The sequence below is a fragment of the Phallusia mammillata genome, unplaced genomic scaffold (genome assembly GCF_965637545.1).
Source record: "Phallusia mammillata unplaced genomic scaffold, kaPhaMamm4.hap1.1 HAP1_SCAFFOLD_274, whole genome shotgun sequence".
Taxonomy (NCBI): Eukaryota; Metazoa; Chordata; class Ascidiacea; order Phlebobranchia; family Ascidiidae; genus Phallusia; species Phallusia mammillata.
In genome coordinates, this window is record NW_027649004.1 from 1 (window position 1) to 19,377 (window position 19,377).

The following is a 19,377-nucleotide window of genomic DNA, read 5'->3' on the forward strand; positions in this document are numbered from 1 at the left end:
ACTCGGTTTTGTTTAGCGGATAATACGTTAATAAATTTTCGGTGCAAAAGTTAAAAAGGAAATTATGAAGGAGCTACTTCAAACGCAAACGCGCAGTTCACAAGATCAATGGCAACAAAATGTATTGCGTATTTTGTTACAATAGTATCTGTTAACCCAGGGGCGGGCAACATACGGCCCGCGGGCCGGATCCGGCCCGCGACGGGATTTTGAGCGGCCCGCAGACAGTTTCTGGTCTTAAGTGATAATGTAACCCGCGGCCACAGTCGCATTCCCCCACTACTTGCTTACTATGTCAAATTATAGTTGTAACGGACAGTAACGCTCCCCAATAGCAAAAAAACTTTCCCGACGTTGTTACCATTGCACGATACATCCATTGTTACGACATAACTGCCAACCTTGTGTGTGGCCTGCTTTCACGGTTTCCTTTGTTTCCACACGTGTAGCCTAGTTAGTGTTTCAGCATTATCTAAGTCTGTGGTGTATGCATTAAATTTGCTGTGGTGGATAATTGTATGTTATAGTTATATTGTTTGGACTGTGTTGTAATTGTGACGTTCTTGATTGTATTTGGTTTAGGTGTTCAAAAATCCGTCTTAAATCACTGGATAAATACGCGATTAATGTATCGATTCAGGAATCCGGCCCGCCAAGTACTTCATTTTCCCATATCAGGCCCGCCGATTGGAGAAGTTGCCCGCCCCTGTGTTAACCACATGTTAATATTTCGTACGTATTATGTTTTATATGACTTATTGAGATGCCAGCAGCATTTTTTAAAGATCAAAAACTTTTACTTTTGTTTTATGTTTGTAATTAGTTTAGGTTGTTTGCATGATATCGATAAAAGGGAAGGATAATAATTGAAAAGTAAACAAAAGTTTTTGAAACTATAGCGATAGTGTGACTTGGTTGAGGTTTTGAAGTACCACTACCAACAAAGAAAAACGTAGACTGTTTGCTTTGTCCGTGCGTTAATTTTTGTATGCTAGGTTCAAAACCCTTCCTTGTACATAGTGTAAGTACGATATTTTTCTGTCTGTACAAGTAGCCTAACATTTGCGAATCTGGAAATTTATATTTTAAAAATCAAAACACTGTCGGCGAACAGATACAACACTTTTGGGAAAATAATGCTACATTTTGTTTAAGTGTATCATACCCAGCTGTTTATCAGAGAGAAAACACAATTTGAAGGTACTTAGCATTGAGGTATATTAAAAACAGGCAAAACTTTACACACAATTTCTGGAATAAAATATTTGCAACACAGTAATAACAAAATTAGGTACTCAATCGAACCGTAGTATCTACCACTGTATTGTGTTATGTAACTCTGAGTGCTTTTAGGCAAAATAATATGCAACACATATTAATCTTCGATGGCAACAAAAAAGTGAGGTTTAAAGATAAAGTACAGTAGTAACAAATAAGACACACAACACAAAAAATAAAATACCCTAAATATATTTTGGGTGGATAAGGGGAGTGTTTTACTCTAGCCATACCACATGATAGATAGCACAAAGAAATACTGCATATTGCGGTTCTTTGGGAGGTTATGGTTATGCAGCAAAAAATGTTTTTAAGTCAAATGGTTACTTATGTACTTGGAAAGTGTGTTGTGCATATTTTCACGCTACTTTATAACACTGCATGTTGATTAAATTAAAATCATAAAACTTCAAAAAAACACCCAAGCTAAAAATGTTATGATTGGTAGATTAAAGTAAATAGTTTTATGCTATATTATTAAAAAATTATCAAAGTGTAAAATTTAACAAAGTAATTAAAAAATACTTAGTCAATCAGTCGCATATAACAAAACAAATTATTGTTTTTTATAACAGTGCATGTTAGTGTAAATAAAACGTCCTTATTTTGATTTATTTTTTGATTCCTTACAACTTGGAAGAACTGATCTTGCACAGAAATAGTCCAATGTGTTTTGCCACAGTCTCAGCATTTCCAATGTGTACATGATGATCTCCATCAACTGTCACAAAATCATGAATCTGTATGACAACAAAAAGAGTGTATTTGAGTTTTTAAATTCAGCTAAAACCTAAGGGATGGTAGATATTTTAAACAGTCACAACAATGGAAAGTACCCCACCACACTCAGGCTTGGCATATAGGTGTTTCTATTCTCATAGGTTAGATCAGGGGTTTCCAAACCTGAGGTAGGGACCCTATATGGCAGTGTTTCCCAACCTATGGGTCGCGACCCAAAGTTGGGTCGCCTGACAATTCTGTTGGGTCGCGTGTTTTTGTTGCAATAAAAGCATCTACTCCTTGACTTCGTAGCGTTATTTTATTTATTCCCAAGGCTATAAATTGTTGTCCAATATTAATTTTATGACATTTTGGCCTGGTAGTGGTTAATTCTGTTTGTGACGTCATAATGTTTGTGTGAGATCACTGTTAAGCGTTGTCTGGCTGATAATGCTTTGAGCCAGCTTTAACTTGGTTAAAAATAAACGAATATTATTTGTTTAATTTTTCAAATTGGCTCAGAAATTTTCGAAACGCTTTCCTGATTTACAAACAAAAATCAACCCAAAATAGTAAGAATGTATGTTTTTGGGTCGCAAGAATCCATAAACCAAATTTTGGGAAGTATTTGGGTCGCGACAAAAAAAGGTTGGGAACCACTGCTATATGGGGTCACAAACAGCTCAGTGGGGTCGCTGAGGCATTGTCAAGGAATAAGTGTACAAAATATTCAGAGTATGCTTTGTGCGCATACTTTTTGTATGCAATCATGGAATGTTATGTATGTATTGTAATGTATTATGGTCTATTTCAATTATTCTGGTGACACAAACACATTGATTTTGCTTTATGTCGCAATACTAAAAAAGATTTCAATTACTTTGTGGAGAAAGATTTTTCTAATGTCTATCTCATACAAGTTATAAATGCTACACATCATTCTAGTTGCCCTGTGGTCACCTGTTACAAAAAGCTTTGGAACCCCTGGGTTAGATGGTACTTGTGTCTAATTTATCAAACATTAATATTTAAGAGCAAGACCAACCTTTGCTTGTGACAAAGTCTCAGTGCATGTCATTTTTAACCATTGAAGACCAAAATACTTAGCTATAAAGCCTTTTTTTCCTCTGAAAAATATAATAATAATAAATCTTCAGGTACAATAGAAAATACATATATGAAATAAGTTGAGATAACAACCAAAAATCTGGTTCGGACAAGGCATTGTTGCCCCAATTTACTCACATTATGTAAAGTATATCTGCTTTTACATTGATGAGAAATTCTTTTGTGTTGTGGCTTGGCGATGGCTCGTCCCATGTATGGGACCAAAATTTTGTTCGCAAATCCCTCCGGATGGAGTAAAGACCTATTTAAGTAAATTTGATACAGTATAAATGCAGGTTGTGCATAAATTCAACTTTATAAAACTTCTTGTGTTGCAAACCACCAGGAGGTAATTTAAAGTAATGTAAAATCATACCATCTTCATGCCTTTTAAATCCTCGTTCAAACAAAGTTTCTGTTGTTTCTTCTGTCGTGGTGCCTCCTGAAATAGCTCTAAAAAATGGAAAAATGTTTTTCGGGCCCCTTTTTTGGCAAAGTTGGGTGTTTTAGATTGCTCTCTCGATAATGTGTTTCCTGAATCTTTATTGAATTGTTAGTTTTCTGTCCATTTCTTACTTTTACTGTTTAAAATGTAGGAATTTGTTATTTTTCCTAAATGTAGGTTTTTGTGATATGTCTGTTTTTGGCTTTTTGTCTCAGATGTTAAGTAATTTTTTTACTATTTGAATCCAAAAGGAAAATACAAAAAAGGTAATTTTCACTGACTGTTGAGACATGTTGGCAACCACAGGGAACCTTGCTAGGTACTGCATAAAACATTATAAATAAAATACAATATTACCTCTTTTTTGCTTCTTCATGTGTATACTTTTGCTTCTTTTTGTGAAGAGTGTTTTCATGTTCAATAATGCCGTTAACATTTCTTCTAAACACATTTGCAGGATTGCCTCCCCCCTTTAATGCCATTCAATTAGAAAATGTTTTTTAGATAACATTTTTTTACTTACCAAGTACACCCAAACAGCAGTAGCGTCAATCAAAACGATTTTATCAACCATTTTAGGAAATGCTGCTGCAAACTAAAAACAAAAATTAAAAAATTCGATTTAAACAGTAGGTAATATTGGCCCAACATTTGGCCCATATGCAAGTTCCTGACACAACAAGTAATCCCGTTTGGCAACTTTGTTTATTTAGAATTGCATTTGGCCACATGTTATTGTCAAGGAATAAATTGCAACTATTTCCCAGTAAGTTGTGTGCTCTATTTACTCCTCAGTGTAAACTTACAAACTTTGCACCAATACCACGTGGAAAAAATAATTTAAATAAATCACAAAAAAACGTATGTCTTGAAGTGCACTCTTCCCACGTAAATATCCTTTGTTAAACAATCACTAACAATCCAGTTTTAAAAGTACAGTAAACACTGTTTATGATTCAGTGCAAAAAACAAACTTACTCACCATGGATGCAATATCACCACCTACAAATATTTTTGTTTAATTTTAAGAGCTTTTTTATCATGTAGTCCCATCTTTTTTGAAACACGTTAATAAATCTAAAGTGTATGAAAGTGATTTTTGTGAACAATTTTTGTTCCACTTACCCATGCTATGTGATATGATGTGAAAATGACTCCATTTAAAATCTGTGAAGAAACATGGTACTTAAATTGTTTGTTTTTCTATCGCGGACAAAGTTCAACTTACATTTGACAAGATGCAGAACAGCAGTCACATAAACACTCTGTGAATATTCCAAACCTAGTGGTATATGTGAGGATAGCCCATGGCCTGGTAGATCCATAAAAACATAAAAGAAATCTAATGACACAAAAAGTTAGGATTAACAAAACTTAATATTGACCTGTTTCACAAAGGAAGGCCTTCAAACTTGCTGAAAATACATTACCGTTTATAATATTTTTATGTTTCCTAAATCAAAAACAGCTTCTCTTGTAATTTATTTTTCAAAGCAGATTTTTTTTAACTTACTGAGTTGTTCATTCAACAGATTTCATTTAAAATGTTAACTTTGAGCTTCTTATTTTGTTGCTTTTTTACCTTTTGGCAAATATGGTAAAAGTTTATCAAATGAATTTGCATTATCTAGCCATCCATGAATGCAAAGAACTGGTGGGTTAGTGAAATCACCATACGTTTTGGCAGCAATTTTTCCCCATGGGGTTGGAATGTCAACTTCTTTTGTTAATCCTGTGGAAAAATGGTACCTCATAAATTACAATAATTGTTTATTGTTTTTTTGGAGATGCACAAACACTTTTTACAATGTGTTAACAATTAAATATGTATTGGGATTCGGCCAAAGTGTGTGTCTGATTAATACAATTTTTACATAAAATTGTGTAGCCCTATGAAAACTTTTGTCTCATCACAATGTATTGACTTGTCTTTGTAAATACCAGATGTTTATTATACAGGAATGCACTACATCCTGCTAACCTCGTGAAGTGGTTCCTACATAACTGTTCCCATCCATATCTCAAAGTGCATGTAAATCTTTTTTTCAAAGTGTATGTAAGAAAATTTAAGTTCCTTTTGAAGCTGTAACTGCAACACAGAAAAACTAATTGTGTTGCACGAAAGAATGGTATCAGCGTTATATCAAAATAATTAAGGTCATAGACCAAAAATGCACAGTACTACTCAAACAATGCAATATTGTGGATTGACAGCTAAAAATAACACAAAATAGAATGTTTGTCTAACTATAGAAACATTGCTGCTTCACTTGACACCATAACAATGCTGTGTCAGTATTGTTTACATGTTTCGTGAGCATGTTATACACAGAAATCTATCTGTAATGTTATTCAATATTTATTTTTTATATTTCAACTTGTGGTGTATTGCTTTTGCTTTCTATCCCCAACACATATACCCCACATGTCACACCCTCCGAAATTTTAACCTTATTGCCACACCCAATATACTAAGCTGTTTTATGTGAATACCTGAAATCACTATTTGCGTGGCTCTACAATTTCTATGCAATTAATCAGAAAGCAACCTTTCAACATAATTTTTATCAAAACTACCTGTTTTATCTCAATGCACTGTCGTTAGGGATTATTTGCAACTCAACAGGCATTACTGTGAAGTCTTATTGTTAACAAACATTTTAGTTGCAAACCGCTTACCGTTGTATGCTTTAATTCAGCGTGGTCCAACTGCAGGCCCACGGGCCAATTGTGGCCCGCTAGATAATTTTGTTGGCCCGCGAAAGTCCCAACATTTTAAAGACAACTATAAGTGTTGTTTTCAATAATTCAATGTTTTATTAGTGTGAGGATTTACACACACTAAATACTGCAAAATCTCCTATTGTGACGTATGACAAGGCATTGTTATGTAATAAAGGGTTCTTCTTTAAACCGTGCAGGGGCATTTTTGCGCTAGAGTGGAAACTGGATGTTTTTGACAGCTTCTACTTGGTAGAGCTATTAACACGATATGTTTCAGCAGATCCAAAAGTGCTTACTTTTCGATAGGTAGCGTAAAGAGCTGAACTATTTATTTAGCGGATAAAGAGGGGTTGGTTTGGGATGCAAGTTTTTGAAAATATTGCATTAGTAACTAGTTTTATTGAATTTCAATTGCTAATACCTTAGCCCGACCCGAATAGCCCTAACCGTTAGCATTTTTTGAGATATACCGTTTTAAATGAAAAAAGTGCTCTTGGCGCCACCTATCGAAAATTAAGCACTTTTGGATCTGCTGAAACATATCGTGTTAGTAGTTCTACCCTTCTACTTAGTAAAAACTATAAAAATAAACTTATCTATAGATAAAACAAGGTGTAGAGTTACCCTAGAGCAGGGGTTCTTAACCGAAAAATAAATTTGCTTTTTCTGGTACCGCTGGGTGGCGCATTTTCGCGAAAATAATTTACCATCTCGTATAAAAACGGTTAGTTACTTTATCATTAAAATTACAAAACGTCGTATTTTGGTAACAGCTAGCAGGAATTTAAACATTTCTGTTATTTTTTTACAAAATTAACACGTTTTTGCTTGTTTGTCTGTTTCCCGGGAATTGAAATCAAATTTCCCGGGATTCGGGAAATTTTAAATTTCCCGTCGAGACTATCCCGGGAAGCATATTTCCAAAATGTAATCTATTTCGCATATGGGGCTTTTTTAACCAATCAGAGGCAACAGGGCTTACGGCAAGAATTTGCACAATGTGCGCCAAAATGTGCAGGTCGAAATGTGCGCACATTTTTCGAAAATGTGCAGGTGCCAAAATGTGCAGGTTAAAATGTGCGCACATTTTTCGAAAATGTGCAGGTGCCAAAATGTGCAGGTCAAAATGTGCAGGTGCCAAAATGTGCAGGTTAAAATATGCGCACATTTTTCGAAAATGTGCAGGTGCCAAAATGTGCAGGTCAAAATGTGCAGGTGCCAAAATGTGCAGGTCAAAATGTGCAGGTGCCAAAATGTGCAGGTCAAAATGTGCAGGTAAAAATGTGCAGGTGCCAAAATGTGCAGGTCAAAATGTGTAGGTTAAAATGTGCAGGTCAAAATGTGCAGGTCAAAATGTGCAGGTCAAAATGTGCAGGTGCCAAAATTTCTCCCTTTCATACTAAAAAAGTCTTTCTGTCCCTTTCACACAAACAATTTTTTGTCCCAATTACATAATTATTATATATCTTTCCCTGCATTTTTATTTTAAATAGTGTTCTGTGCAAATCAATTAACTTATATAGGTATGTTATTTTTCTTGTTAAATGCAGTGGATTAAGTTTTTTAACTGAACAGAATATGACCCTTCAGGGCAAAAATAACTGAAAATACAATGTGGTTTCAAACAAATGCAGTGGTAAATAACTGATGCCTATATAAATGGTGAGAACTTATACTTTTGCATTGCACATCCATCATTTTTTTCATGACATCTCAGTATTATCCTTTTCTAAACCCGTTTTGTTACCATTGTACATATTTTTTACCAAAAATATAATACAGAATGCCCACAGCGGTCTCAAAAAAATATTTTCCCTATCCTAATATTCTTTCTGGCTGTTTCAGTCTCTTTATCTCTCTAATTGTTCACGCCAGATTTAGTTTGTTTATTTATTTGCAATCCCACATGAAACATACACCTTTTTCGTTCATAATGGCAATCATCTAGTTTCTGTATATTAGTCAGGAAACAATTACAAATTTTGCAAAAGCATCTAATGATATTTTGGTGTATTATGATATTCCTACAGTAGGTCTTTTTAGCCATCTGGTCCACACAATAGCAAGTCAGAAGCAATAACATGAATGTTTTAGCAAACTTAAAATTAGGGCATCACATCAAGTATTTGTGTGGGTTTCAAAACTAACCTAATTAAATACCCATATACCAAGTTATGTCATGTAAATGAGCCTCAAACAAATAAAAAATGTCAAACATTAAGTTGGGCAACTGTGTGGTTGTCCTTTTCTTTTTGAATGTTGTCATTTGAGTTTCTTCCAAAGACACATATATAGTCCTTTTGTCAATTGTGCAGTATAACCCAAAGGATGGAAAACTTTCTAATAATTCATTTGTTTCATTGAATAAAAATCACTGGACAGCTGGGTCTTTGACTTGGTTTTGAGTTTAATAACAGTATACTCATATGGTAGTCCAGCAACTTCTAGAATTTCACATATGTCTTTTTTGGAAACTCTGTGAGGATCAGTGTAACTTTTGCAATGCAGTAAAAATCTAGCTTGTTGGCTGGCCGTAAACATCCTGTCAGGCATTTACGCACTTTGTAAAAGTTGCAGTAACTCATAAAAGGATAAGCGAGACCTCCAGACTTTGGCTCCACTAAAGAAATCAGCTGGCCCTGTGGTCGCATGGTTGACAACATGCTGACAATTTTGATAACTTCCGTAAACTAGTTTTTTGCCTTGAAAAAACATATCCTCATAAATACTCTGTTGTGTCTAACTCTTTGTTACTTATCATAGCAATTTGACTTGTGTTTTCTGCACCAGTTTCCTTGGTGGTTATGATGTCTAGCAATTGTTTTGGTGTTTTGGTTTGGTTTTGATTCACAAAATTTACCCTTTGTTGACAGTTTAAAATGAGTAACTTTGGAAAAAAACATGATCTTTGTTCAAGCTTGACCTTTCGTCTGTCCAGAGTTCCTGGTCGAGGCCAAAGTCGTTGAACATCAGTTCAAAGATACAGCCAGTTAGGAAAGTTCTATTTTTACCAGACTTTAAATCAATTAGTAATAAACTTTATGCACCCTTTAATATGTTAGGTAAAATCACTTCAAAGCGTTTAAAGAAGTACTAAAAAGATAAAACGTACATTAAATACTCTCCAACAGCACAATCACAACCACGTAGTAACATTATACAGGGTAGATGCATAAATCTGACCATACAAGCCCAGCTTTGTCATTTGCTTGCTCTTAAAGCACCAAACTCAATGCAAGCATCCGACAAGCGTGTAGTGTTAATCAAGCGTGACGGAAACAATAGCTGGACTGTCATATGAGTATACTATTGTCTAATTGTAAAATCTATAGAAGCTGGGCAGGCTACAAGCTAACAGGCCTTAAATTAAAAACAATAAAGTCAAACCGATTGAGGTGACGATCGTGTACATATCTAGTCTGAAAAACAGTGTTTCCTATTTCCTGAATGCTAGATAATTTCACGCTTTGCCATATCTAACAAACACAACATGCATTTTTACAAGTTTCTCTTAAATCCGATTTTAATTTATAGGTCATAACTTATAACTAATATTTTTGGCACAATTTATGACCACAACAATAGTTTGACGTTAAATATCAATACTTCATTTGAGCGACTGCACATTTTGGCACCTGCACATTATGACTTGCACATTTCGGCACCTGCACATTTTGACCTGCACATTTTGGCACCTGCACATTTTGACCTGCACATTTTGGCACCTGCACATTTTCAAAAAATGTGCGCACATTTTGACCTGCACATTTTGGCACCTGCACATTTTCAAAAAATGTGCGCACATTTTGACCTGCACATTTTGGCACCTGCACATTTTCGAAAAATGTGCGCACATTTCGACCTGCACATTTTCGAGCACATTGTGCAAAAAACGCTCGCATGCCCGTCTCATCAGAGGGGCGGATTTTTGCGGACTTTCGTTACGTCACGTAGGCCGTTGCGTAGTGGTTTACTTTGCGTATTTTTGATGTTGTAAGGTCGTCACTGCTTTTTCAAGTCAAAATAATATTTTATTTTGAAAATATGGCGAAAATGGAAGCATTCAGTACAAAAGTGCAGGTAATGACCAGTATATAATGTATTGCAATAAACTAGATAGATTATATTTTTCTCTTTGTAAAATTACTGATATTATGCACAGCAGCACACAGGCTACTTTCAGAGAAATATATGCAATTTTGTTTTAGATACCATCGCATCGTGAAAGCAAGCAGCATGATAGAAGTGTTCATGTTTACTAAAATGCAATGCTTGCATGTAATGGCAACAATGAGGGCTGGTCTTTTATATTTAAAGCTACTTTTAAAAGGCTGTATGGCTATAGAGACCTATAATCACCATCACTTACCATACTTTAAATGACATAAATATCTGAAATCAACATACTGCTTAAACTTCCAAAATGTTTACAGTGATCAGCAGTATAATCTTACACTGCAAAAAAAATTAGCTAGCTATGAAGCCAAAAAATAAAAAAGGCTGAATTCAAGCCAAAAATGGTTTGGAATGGCCCATTTTAAAAATCTTTTTAAACATGGCTTATATCAATCCAGTATCGGCTTGTAATGATCCATGTTTCTACTTTCACACTAAAAGTTTGTTGGCTGAAAATTAAAAATGGTTTCGGCTCATTTCCAGTCAAAAAATAAGGGAAAAATGAGTCAGTACAGTTAAAGGTTGGTCCTTATGGCTCAATAGTGAGCCATTATTTTTTGCAGTGTACTATCAATTCTGTAATGAGTTGACATCTTTTGTTGTTAACAACCTTTGGATTATACAAATACCCAGTTCAAATGCTGTGTTATTTTCTTGTAACCAAGTGTTTGTGGGTGCTATTTTTTTTAATAGCATATAGGCCCATGTCAGTTGATTTGTTGACCTCTCCAATCTGTCCTAAAATTGTTTTTGGCAAGTACAGAACAATAATTGCCTATGCACCTCCTTCCAAAAAGCACTCATTTAAGTTATGGTGGGGCAAAACACATGTATCAAATCCTGAGGTTCTGTAAAAGATATTTAAAATGTGTAAACGAAAGCTTTCGTGGTCAATAGTTGGAAATAATAAAATGAAATACCATCATTCTATTTTAGATTTTGGTATAGTATGATTGTATAAACATGTTGGAAACCTCACATTAATATCCTTGTCAAAAACTAGTGTTGTTTATATTGGTGTCAAAACTACTGGTTGCCTTGACCTTGTTGTCATTAAAAAAATTTAGGCCTGAAAAACCTTTTTGTTCACTACCAATTTACCTAGTACACCAAATTTTTCATTTTCTGCAGTGTATCCGTTAAAGTGTCCTGTATAAGCCTCCCGAATTGCACTGCCTTCGTGAGTCTTGTGGTCGTATATGTGTAATTAATAAACTGGAAAATGGCAAGCATAATGATGACTTTAAAAAAGGCAGGCATAGTGTTTAACCATAAGCAAGCAGTCAATTTTAATTTGTTGTCTTTTCTTTCCACAAATATCCAAAACCATTTCATTTTTATTAAACAAACATTAATCACATTTTATCACCAATATGAAACAAGTTGCACATATTAGTTTCACAAGTTAACAGATCTTTAAAATGTAACAATACTTTTCATAATCTTTTGAGACAATACATACACATTAAAACATTTTTGGATTGCACTGTGTCAATCTGACACACTGGAATGCACTGCGTCAATCTGAAATAACTTTTTTAAGACCCCAATTATACATTACACATAAATTTTGAAATGCTTGTGTCAGGTCAGCCAGACTTTTTCTGTAGTCTATCCTTTCCGAAGTTTGATAGTTTTGGCAATGTAGAGGTTCTTTTTTTCAGAAAATATACATAAATATATACAATCTCTTGTGAAGATTGTTCTATTGAGTTATGATATGTTCATGATCAAATTAATAATGACACAAACATCGTCGAAAATGCTGAGGCTTAAGCATACTTCCATGCGGCAACAATAAATGTCCTACAATGATACAGCACTCAATCCTGAAATAGTGTGCTTTGGATAAGAGTGGTTGTTGGCAACTGCACTTCTTTATCTGCTACAAGCAACTTGGTCCTATTTGATTGCATTTGTTAAGTTGCCTCGGTGTTAAGTTTGACTTAAACATTTATAGATACAAGGCATAGAGTGTTGAATTTAATTGCACTGGTTTTTTTAGGACTAGAAAATGTTTGATACACATTTATTGGAAATTAAATCGGTATAAATTAGGGCTCAAATAATTAACTTCATTGACATAGCTGTCCCCAATTTGGCTTGATACACGGTCAAAATTTGGACCAACCCCCAGTCGTCAGATTGGTTGACCAAACCAATTTTTTGACAAAAATTCAAGGTCAAATTTGGATAAATTTTTGCTGGTACAAAGACAAATTGGAATTCCAGCTTGTATCAGAGATTTCACATCTGCAGAAAGACTGTCCACTCTATCCAAGCCAATTTGACTATTCTTCTGCTGAAGTTTTTTCCTCCAAAAAACATTTCGGTTCTTTCTTTTGTTACTACCAATCCAGCAAGTGCTTCTACGAAATGTTGTGCTTCTATTTTTTGAGTTTTAGCTGCAACTTTAAAGGTCTATGGTTTTGCCTACACAACAACTAAAGTTCAGTTTTTTTTAATTTAATTACCATTACTATTAAAACTACACGCATAGTACGCTTACACTGGCATCACTATAAACAATGCTATTACCATTAAAACTACATACATATGCTTAAACTGGCATAACTCTAAGCAATGCTAATGAAAAAGCTACACCTGCGAAACGGAACTTAAAATTTAAAATAAGTTGATTGCGTGGTTGTCACGCATCGTGTCCTGTGATTGGTCAAAGGCAAAGTGTTCTCTGATTGGTTTGGACTGACGAAGCGGCGGTGAAAACGATACCTGTGATTGGTTAAAAAAGCCCCATATGCGAAATAGATTACATTTTGGAAATATGCTCCCGGGAAGGGTTATGCCGCGCGCCGGTAAACATATAGTAGTGACGTCATGTTATTGGTGACACAGCAGTTTTTTGTACAAACGTTACTCATCATAACATGGTAAAGTCACCGGTTAACGTCATTTGTTTTATTTTTGCGCTTCCAGTAAAAGTACACAACAGATTAAACAACATGAATTTTTAAGTTTAAATTAAATAATTAACAAAGTTCTTTGTTAGGCTTTTAGTAATCTATGCAGAATATGTTGTTGGTAAGGCAGCTGACAAGGTTGTAAGCAGGGAGTCGAACCGGAACTGAACCCGAACCCGCGAACCGTTTTGAGTGGTTAATTTCATTAAACCGAACCGAACCCGAACCGCTAATTACGAAAAACCCGAATCGGATATGAACCCCATATTTTGTTTGGCGTTGAACCGGAACCGAACCTGTAAAAAATGCGGTCTGTTTTATATTTTGCGATTTTTTTCAAAACAGCGCACTGATGAATACACGAGATAACACTTATAGGGCGTGTCAAAAGTAACAGCGCACGGGCAAAATCCTTTTAGAGTTTGATAAGGCCAGGTAGATGATAGATATAATTAAATTAAAATGAATAAAAATTTGAACCGGTTTAAAAACCGCAAACCGGTTCGGACCGGATAATTTGCCCAAACCGGAACAAAACCCGAACCCGAAAATATACATTTTTAAAAACCTGAACCAAACCCGAACCCTTAAAAACAAATCGAGGTGAACCCGAACCGAACCTGAACCCGTATGACAAGCGGTTCGACTCCCTGGTTGTAAGAATACCCCAACATAAATAAAGCACTAATCAACAAATTTAGAAAAATGAGAGCAACAATAAAAAATGTAGTTCAACAATGAAGCCACGTTTCGTGCATAAACTATTTCAATGATCTTTCATGCCATTAAATACAAAAACAAAACCCGAGTGAATAATTTAATTGAACAACACACAATATTTCCTACTTCATTAAAATGAAAAACTGAGGTTACATGTTTGAAGAATCAGTTTTTTTCTGCCCTAAGTTTGATCTATGTGGCTTTGATAAAAAATTAATAATGTGGTCGGCAACTGCTTCTGGATTGCATAAATGCACATGATGCTTTCCTTCAACTTCCACTAACTCTTTTGACTGGAAAATGAACAATGAAATTAACTAGAAGGGTGGCTTAGCACATATTGCCATTGCATATACATTATAACCTACTTTAAAACATTACTATATTTCCTACGCTTATTTTATAATGGGTCCCATATTATCTACTGTCTTTATAACATTGGATGTTTCTGCAGGCAGAAACTCATGGGTCCCCACACATGCAAAGTTGTAAATAATGCATTTCAAGAGATAACTATGAGAAAGTTTGTTATTGTAAGGTAAAATACAGCGACTGGTACTGAATATAAATATATACGCTGTATGGACTACAAACTATTCAAATTTCATTCCATTCATCCAAATAGCATATTTATTTACGCTCGGTACCGGTCACTGTGTTTTATCTGATAACAACAAACTTTCTCATAGTTATGAATATTCACTCCATTCATACAAGGTTTTTCTCTGTCTGAGAAAAAAGGCTAAACACAACAATCAGCTCCTTTTAATTGCGAATTGCACCTGATTGTAGGGGGTAGTGGGGTAAATGATAGTGCTACAGGGTAAAACAACAATCGACACCCATAAGTGGCACAAGGCTAAACAAAACAATCAGCTCCTTTTAATTGCAAATTGCACCTGATTGTAGGGGGTAGTGGGGTAAATGATAGTGCTACAGGGTAAAACAACAATCGACACCCATAAGTGGCACACTCCAGAAGCTGTCTAAAATAAAAATTGACCCATTTTGGGGGCTAGTGGGGTAAATGTTGGGGTCAAAGGGTTGAACAAAACAATAGACAACTATAAATAGCACACTCTATAAACTGTTGAAATTTTATCCAATTCGGACATTGTTTAAAACATTCACCAATTTTAGGGGGCTAGAGAGGTAATATTGGGGCTACGGGGTTAAACACAACAATTGACACCTATAAATGATAAATTCTACAAGCTGTCCAAATTTTATCTAATTCCGACACCGTTTAAAAAACTCACCCATTTTAGGGGGTTAGTGGGGCAACTATTGGGGTTCTACACCCAAAAGTAAAAAATATGAAATTACAATGACCCAATCAACAGTCGTGTAAATTTTTATCCAAATCGGTCAATGTTAAAATTTCTGGCCACTAGAGGTGTTTTTAGCAACATTTGTTAACACATCTGACGTCATAAGGCTGTTAACACCCCTCTGACTGGGCATGTGCAAAAACGCCCTCCAAGTAATGCACAAACACAAGTAGCATATTCTTTGGTACCTTTACTATACTGTTACTCCACAGAATTTTTTCGTTTGTGGTGCGCAGCAACATACAAAAACGTTTTACATTTTGGGGGCTAGCGGGGTAAATACTGGGGTTATTAACTCAAATGAAGCGGATGGCACATCTACATAACTATATCTACCATCTGTGAAAGTTTCATCCAAATCCACCAAAGATTTCATGCCAAAAGTGCATGGAAACGCTTCGGCAGAAAAAAGAAAAAAAACAGAGTGAAATCAAGATGTGTCCCCTTCAGGGAAGGGGACCCATAATAATGTTTAGATTTGACACTTTTGTTTAACTTACTGTGACATTATGCTGTTTTCTTGTGATAAAAATTTTAAAGAAAAAAATACATCTCAAAAATTCACCTGTACATTGCTAAAACTGTTTATTATGTCCTCAATCAGTTTTGTACCTGCCCCGGATACTTTGTGTCTGAGCATGCCACTTTGTGCACTAAAAACAATAACACCAATGTACCAACTTATAACAATTTTGAGACACATGAAACAAGTGCACATTAAACTTTGAGATTAAAAAATTAACTTTAATTTAATTTTTTTTTAAATTAGTTTAAATATAACTTTTTTGTCTCACATGATGTGCAGTGTGTCAGCTTCAACTTTGCGAATAAATGTAAGTCCCACTTCTGGTGACATGGAAACCGGGTACTTTAATCTATGGCGTGGATCCCGTGTAAAAGAAAATGATCCTGAAATGGGGCATTAAAAAGTAATTGAGGCTATGCCAATTAAAATACTAGACATCACTTCCAAATACTCTGACTTGAATTTTATTATTGGTATTTGACAAATAATTTTACTCTTGACCAGTGTGAAAGTTACTTGTTTAAACAAAAATGTTGTAGGTTGCTTGTTTTAGTTCAAATGTTTTGAATGATTTTACCATTTTCAAGTTTTTTGGTTCCTCGTTCCAACAAAATGTCAGCAGAATTTTCTGTTAAGGATTTATTGGCTTTTAGCAACCTAAAAAATTGATGTCAATTAAACAGTATCACAATTGTTAACTATTTTTTTAACGATACATCTGTAAATAAACTATGTCTATCATGTATAAGCAGGTTTTTTTTAAGGTTTGGTTTGGGTGACCGCAAGTGTTTCATTTAAATACCAAAAAATAGCCATTTCCAAATTTTGGGAAACCGCTGGAGAAATTTGGGGGACCGTTTCGGTCCCCCAAAACACCTTAAAAAAAACACTGTCTATAAGTATAGCATTTTAATTGTTTAAAACCAGGTAAAGAACTTTATTTTATTAAATGGGTTTGGTGTGATTTGAATAATAATTGTTGAAGACATGGCCAGAACAACTTATAATGTAAGAAAACATTAACTACCTTTGTTTTGCAGTTTCATAATCATAGCAAGCATCAAACTTGCTGGGATTTTCTTCCAACTCAAGATAACCTCTAATTGATTCTCGCAGCTGTTTAGGACCCTTTTCCTGTAAAAAAAAACATGAAACTGGTAGTATCAGACAGTTTTGACCTATAGACAGCTTTAACTGTACCATAGTTATTAGTTATCAATCATGTAATCTTTTGAAAAAATGTGCAACACATCTACGTTTCTAAATACATTCCAGTATAAGGTTACACAGGAATCCAACCAAGAACAAAATATGAGAAACATAATAATTTAGAGGTAATGATGGAGTAAGCATATTTTAAAACAACTAAATTTTGGATGCTTTTTTTCCACTTACTGCAGGAACTGGATAAAGCCCAAGCACATCAATAAGTATAAGTTTGTCAACTGTTTCTGGATATGTTCCAGAGAACTAAAAACACAAGGTATTACACAACAGTTTAACTAGCTTGTTGTTTGCAATCAAATATATATTCGCTATTATTTTTTTTTTTTTTACATTTTGCAACCACCACAAAGAGTTGTCAATTTTTGACTGTTTGCAGTTTTAGTTAGCTTCTTTAAACTCACTACTGACATTATTTAAACTTGGATATAGTTAGTTATCAAAACATGGTTTGATTTAATTTATTAATAAAAACGTTATGTTGAAATACGTTAAATGTAAAAGTACAAAACTTTTTTTTAAACTCACCAATGCTCCAACATTACCCCCTGAGAAAAGATATACATGTGCTAGTTTTTTGTAACATTCATTAAGAAATGATTAAACATACCTAGACTGTGTCCAAGGATACTGAATTTTTCCCAATTGTAATCTGTAAAACATAAACAATAAACTACATTTGTGACTGTCGAAATTTATGCTATTTTTTTCTGATTTTTTTTTAAAGTTCATAGCCAGTTGAATTTGTTAGCTAAATATTTAGTCTTTATCGGATAATATTTAAAAAAAACTTACACTTTACAACTCTTTGCAAGACACTAATATAGAGATACATTGTGTAAGTCATTCCCTTGTGGAGAGGGGAGGAAGATCCATGACCAGGAAAGTCAATCATGACAAAAAAATTATCTAAAAATTCAAGGTTAAGACCAGTTAAATGATGTATGAGGACCAATACTTATTTCATTAATAAAAAACTCATGTTTCAAGTGTGTTTAGACCTTGTGGCAAATGAGGAATCAGTGCATCAAAAGTATTGCAGTTGTCCAACCAACCATGGGTGCAAAGTACAGGAAATTTGGTTGGATCCCCATACGTTTTACCAGCAATTATACCCCAGGGTACTGGAATCTCAACTTCTTTTGTTATACCTGGAAACATAGGTTGGAAAACATTCAAAAAGGAAAACCACCCCAAGCTATCCAAAAAATCTTTTTCTCATGTTTCATGTGGATTATTGTGCCAGTCTGCAGAACATGGCAGTTCCCGACGAGACCTCAGGTGTGCAGGTGCAACACTAATTTCAGCAGGCACAAAGCAAGTAAATGAGGTCAAGGCAGGACAATTAAATGCCTTTGGTGCAAAATTTCTGCTTGCGGCCCCCAAAAATTGGCGTGTAAAATTTTTCTTTTAAAACTGTGCGTGCAGCTTCCACACTCTGTACATTGTGCAGTAGACTGATGAATGTTAGTTTTCAATACAATATCATTGCAACCAAAACCAAATACTACAACAATTATATATTAACCTCTTGCAGATGTTCCAACAAAAGATATTCCATCCATTGTCTGAAAATGCCTAAAACAAAGTAGAAAGTTCTGAAAAGCAATTTATTTGTGTTTGAACAAATTGTGTAAGCTGTCGGGAAATCATACTGCCCTTTTTAAGTTTTCTTTAAGTTTTGTAGATTCTTGCACTTATACAAATTACAAACTGATTGTCGCTTACTTTAGGCAGAGTGTTGTTATTTAAAAATAAAATTGAATTTAGTAATGGTTATCAATAAACTAAAGCAACCATGCTTCATACAGAGCAATAGTACACACCTTGAACTGGTAGAACTGTACAACCGACTTTTGCAAGCACTGTGTCCTGGGATAAGCAATCGAGTTGATGTTTTTCTTGTTGCGATTAAAAGCAAGTTTAAAACTGCAGTTTTTTGACGAAAACACTGATTCATTTGCTAATGTTAAACCATTTTAGAAGTTACCACTTAACTCTTTGCGAGTAAAACGAGTTGAGTCATGATGACGCATAAAATATTATGAGGCCAAAGTCCAAAAGTGTTTGTTTTCCGTGGCCTAAAACACCGAAAATGACATTAAAGTTATTCTAAAGCCCATACCATATTTTTTTAGATTACTTTTGCCAACTGGAAGAGGAATTGCAAAAAAAATTTGGAATGTAGCCTAAAGCTAACCAAAC

The 19,377-nt window shown here is 34.7% G+C and overlaps 2 protein-coding genes and 1 long non-coding RNA gene across 7 annotated transcripts; 1 reads left to right on the forward strand and 2 right to left on the reverse strand.

Moving 5' to 3' along the window:
- Window positions 1-1,061: 1,061 nt before the first annotated feature.
- On the reverse strand, window positions 1,062-6,624 carry LOC145208474 (serine hydrolase-like protein). 3 transcript variants are annotated; one of them, XM_080078933.1, is made up of 12 exons: window positions 6,230-6,624; window positions 5,532-5,633; window positions 5,133-5,282; window positions 4,779-4,892; window positions 4,676-4,717; window positions 4,533-4,552; window positions 4,074-4,145; window positions 3,908-4,020; window positions 3,482-3,558; window positions 3,244-3,367; window positions 3,044-3,125; window positions 1,062-2,018 (listed from the first exon to the last, which is right to left on the reverse strand). In XM_080078933.1, the coding sequence occupies exons 2-12, from the start codon at window positions 5,566-5,568 to the stop codon at window positions 1,905-1,907; spliced, it is 945 nt and encodes a 314-aa protein (XP_079935059.1). In that variant the 5' UTR covers window positions 5,569-5,633; window positions 6,230-6,624; the 3' UTR covers window positions 1,062-1,904. The 3 variants fall into 3 exon arrangements, with proteins under 3 accessions (XP_079935059.1, XP_079935058.1, XP_079935060.1); XM_080078932.1 differs by having other exon boundaries at window positions 5,532-5,639; window positions 6,230-6,623; XM_080078934.1 differs by lacking the exon at window positions 3,044-3,125 and having other exon boundaries at window positions 1,939-2,018; window positions 5,532-5,639; window positions 6,230-6,623.
- Window positions 6,625-7,155: 531 nt separating this feature from the next.
- On the forward strand, window positions 7,156-11,685 carry LOC145208475 (uncharacterized). The gene is made up of 2 exons (XR_013854756.1): window positions 7,156-10,354; window positions 10,483-11,685. It is a non-coding gene; the product is annotated as an uncharacterized LOC145208475 (long non-coding RNA).
- Window positions 11,686-11,771: 86 nt separating this feature from the next.
- On the reverse strand, window positions 11,772-19,261 carry LOC145208473 (serine hydrolase-like protein). Of its 3 annotated transcripts, none has more exons than XM_080078930.1 (12): window positions 18,999-19,261; window positions 18,701-18,750; window positions 18,174-18,323; window positions 17,968-18,081; window positions 17,783-17,824; window positions 17,701-17,720; window positions 17,344-17,418; window positions 16,976-17,082; window positions 16,526-16,605; window positions 16,217-16,331; window positions 15,988-16,075; window positions 11,772-13,667 (listed from the first exon to the last, which is right to left on the reverse strand). In XM_080078930.1, the coding sequence occupies exons 1-12, from the start codon at window positions 19,130-19,132 to the stop codon at window positions 13,605-13,607; spliced, it is 1,038 nt and encodes a 345-aa protein (XP_079935056.1). In that variant the 5' UTR covers window positions 19,133-19,261; the 3' UTR covers window positions 11,772-13,604. The 3 variants fall into 3 exon arrangements, with proteins under 3 accessions (XP_079935056.1, XP_079935055.1, XP_079935057.1); XM_080078929.1 differs by having other exon boundaries at window positions 11,772-14,384; window positions 18,999-19,260; XM_080078931.1 differs by having other exon boundaries at window positions 11,772-14,384; window positions 18,701-18,770; window positions 18,999-19,058.
- Between the last annotated feature and the right edge of the window lie 116 nt (window positions 19,262-19,377).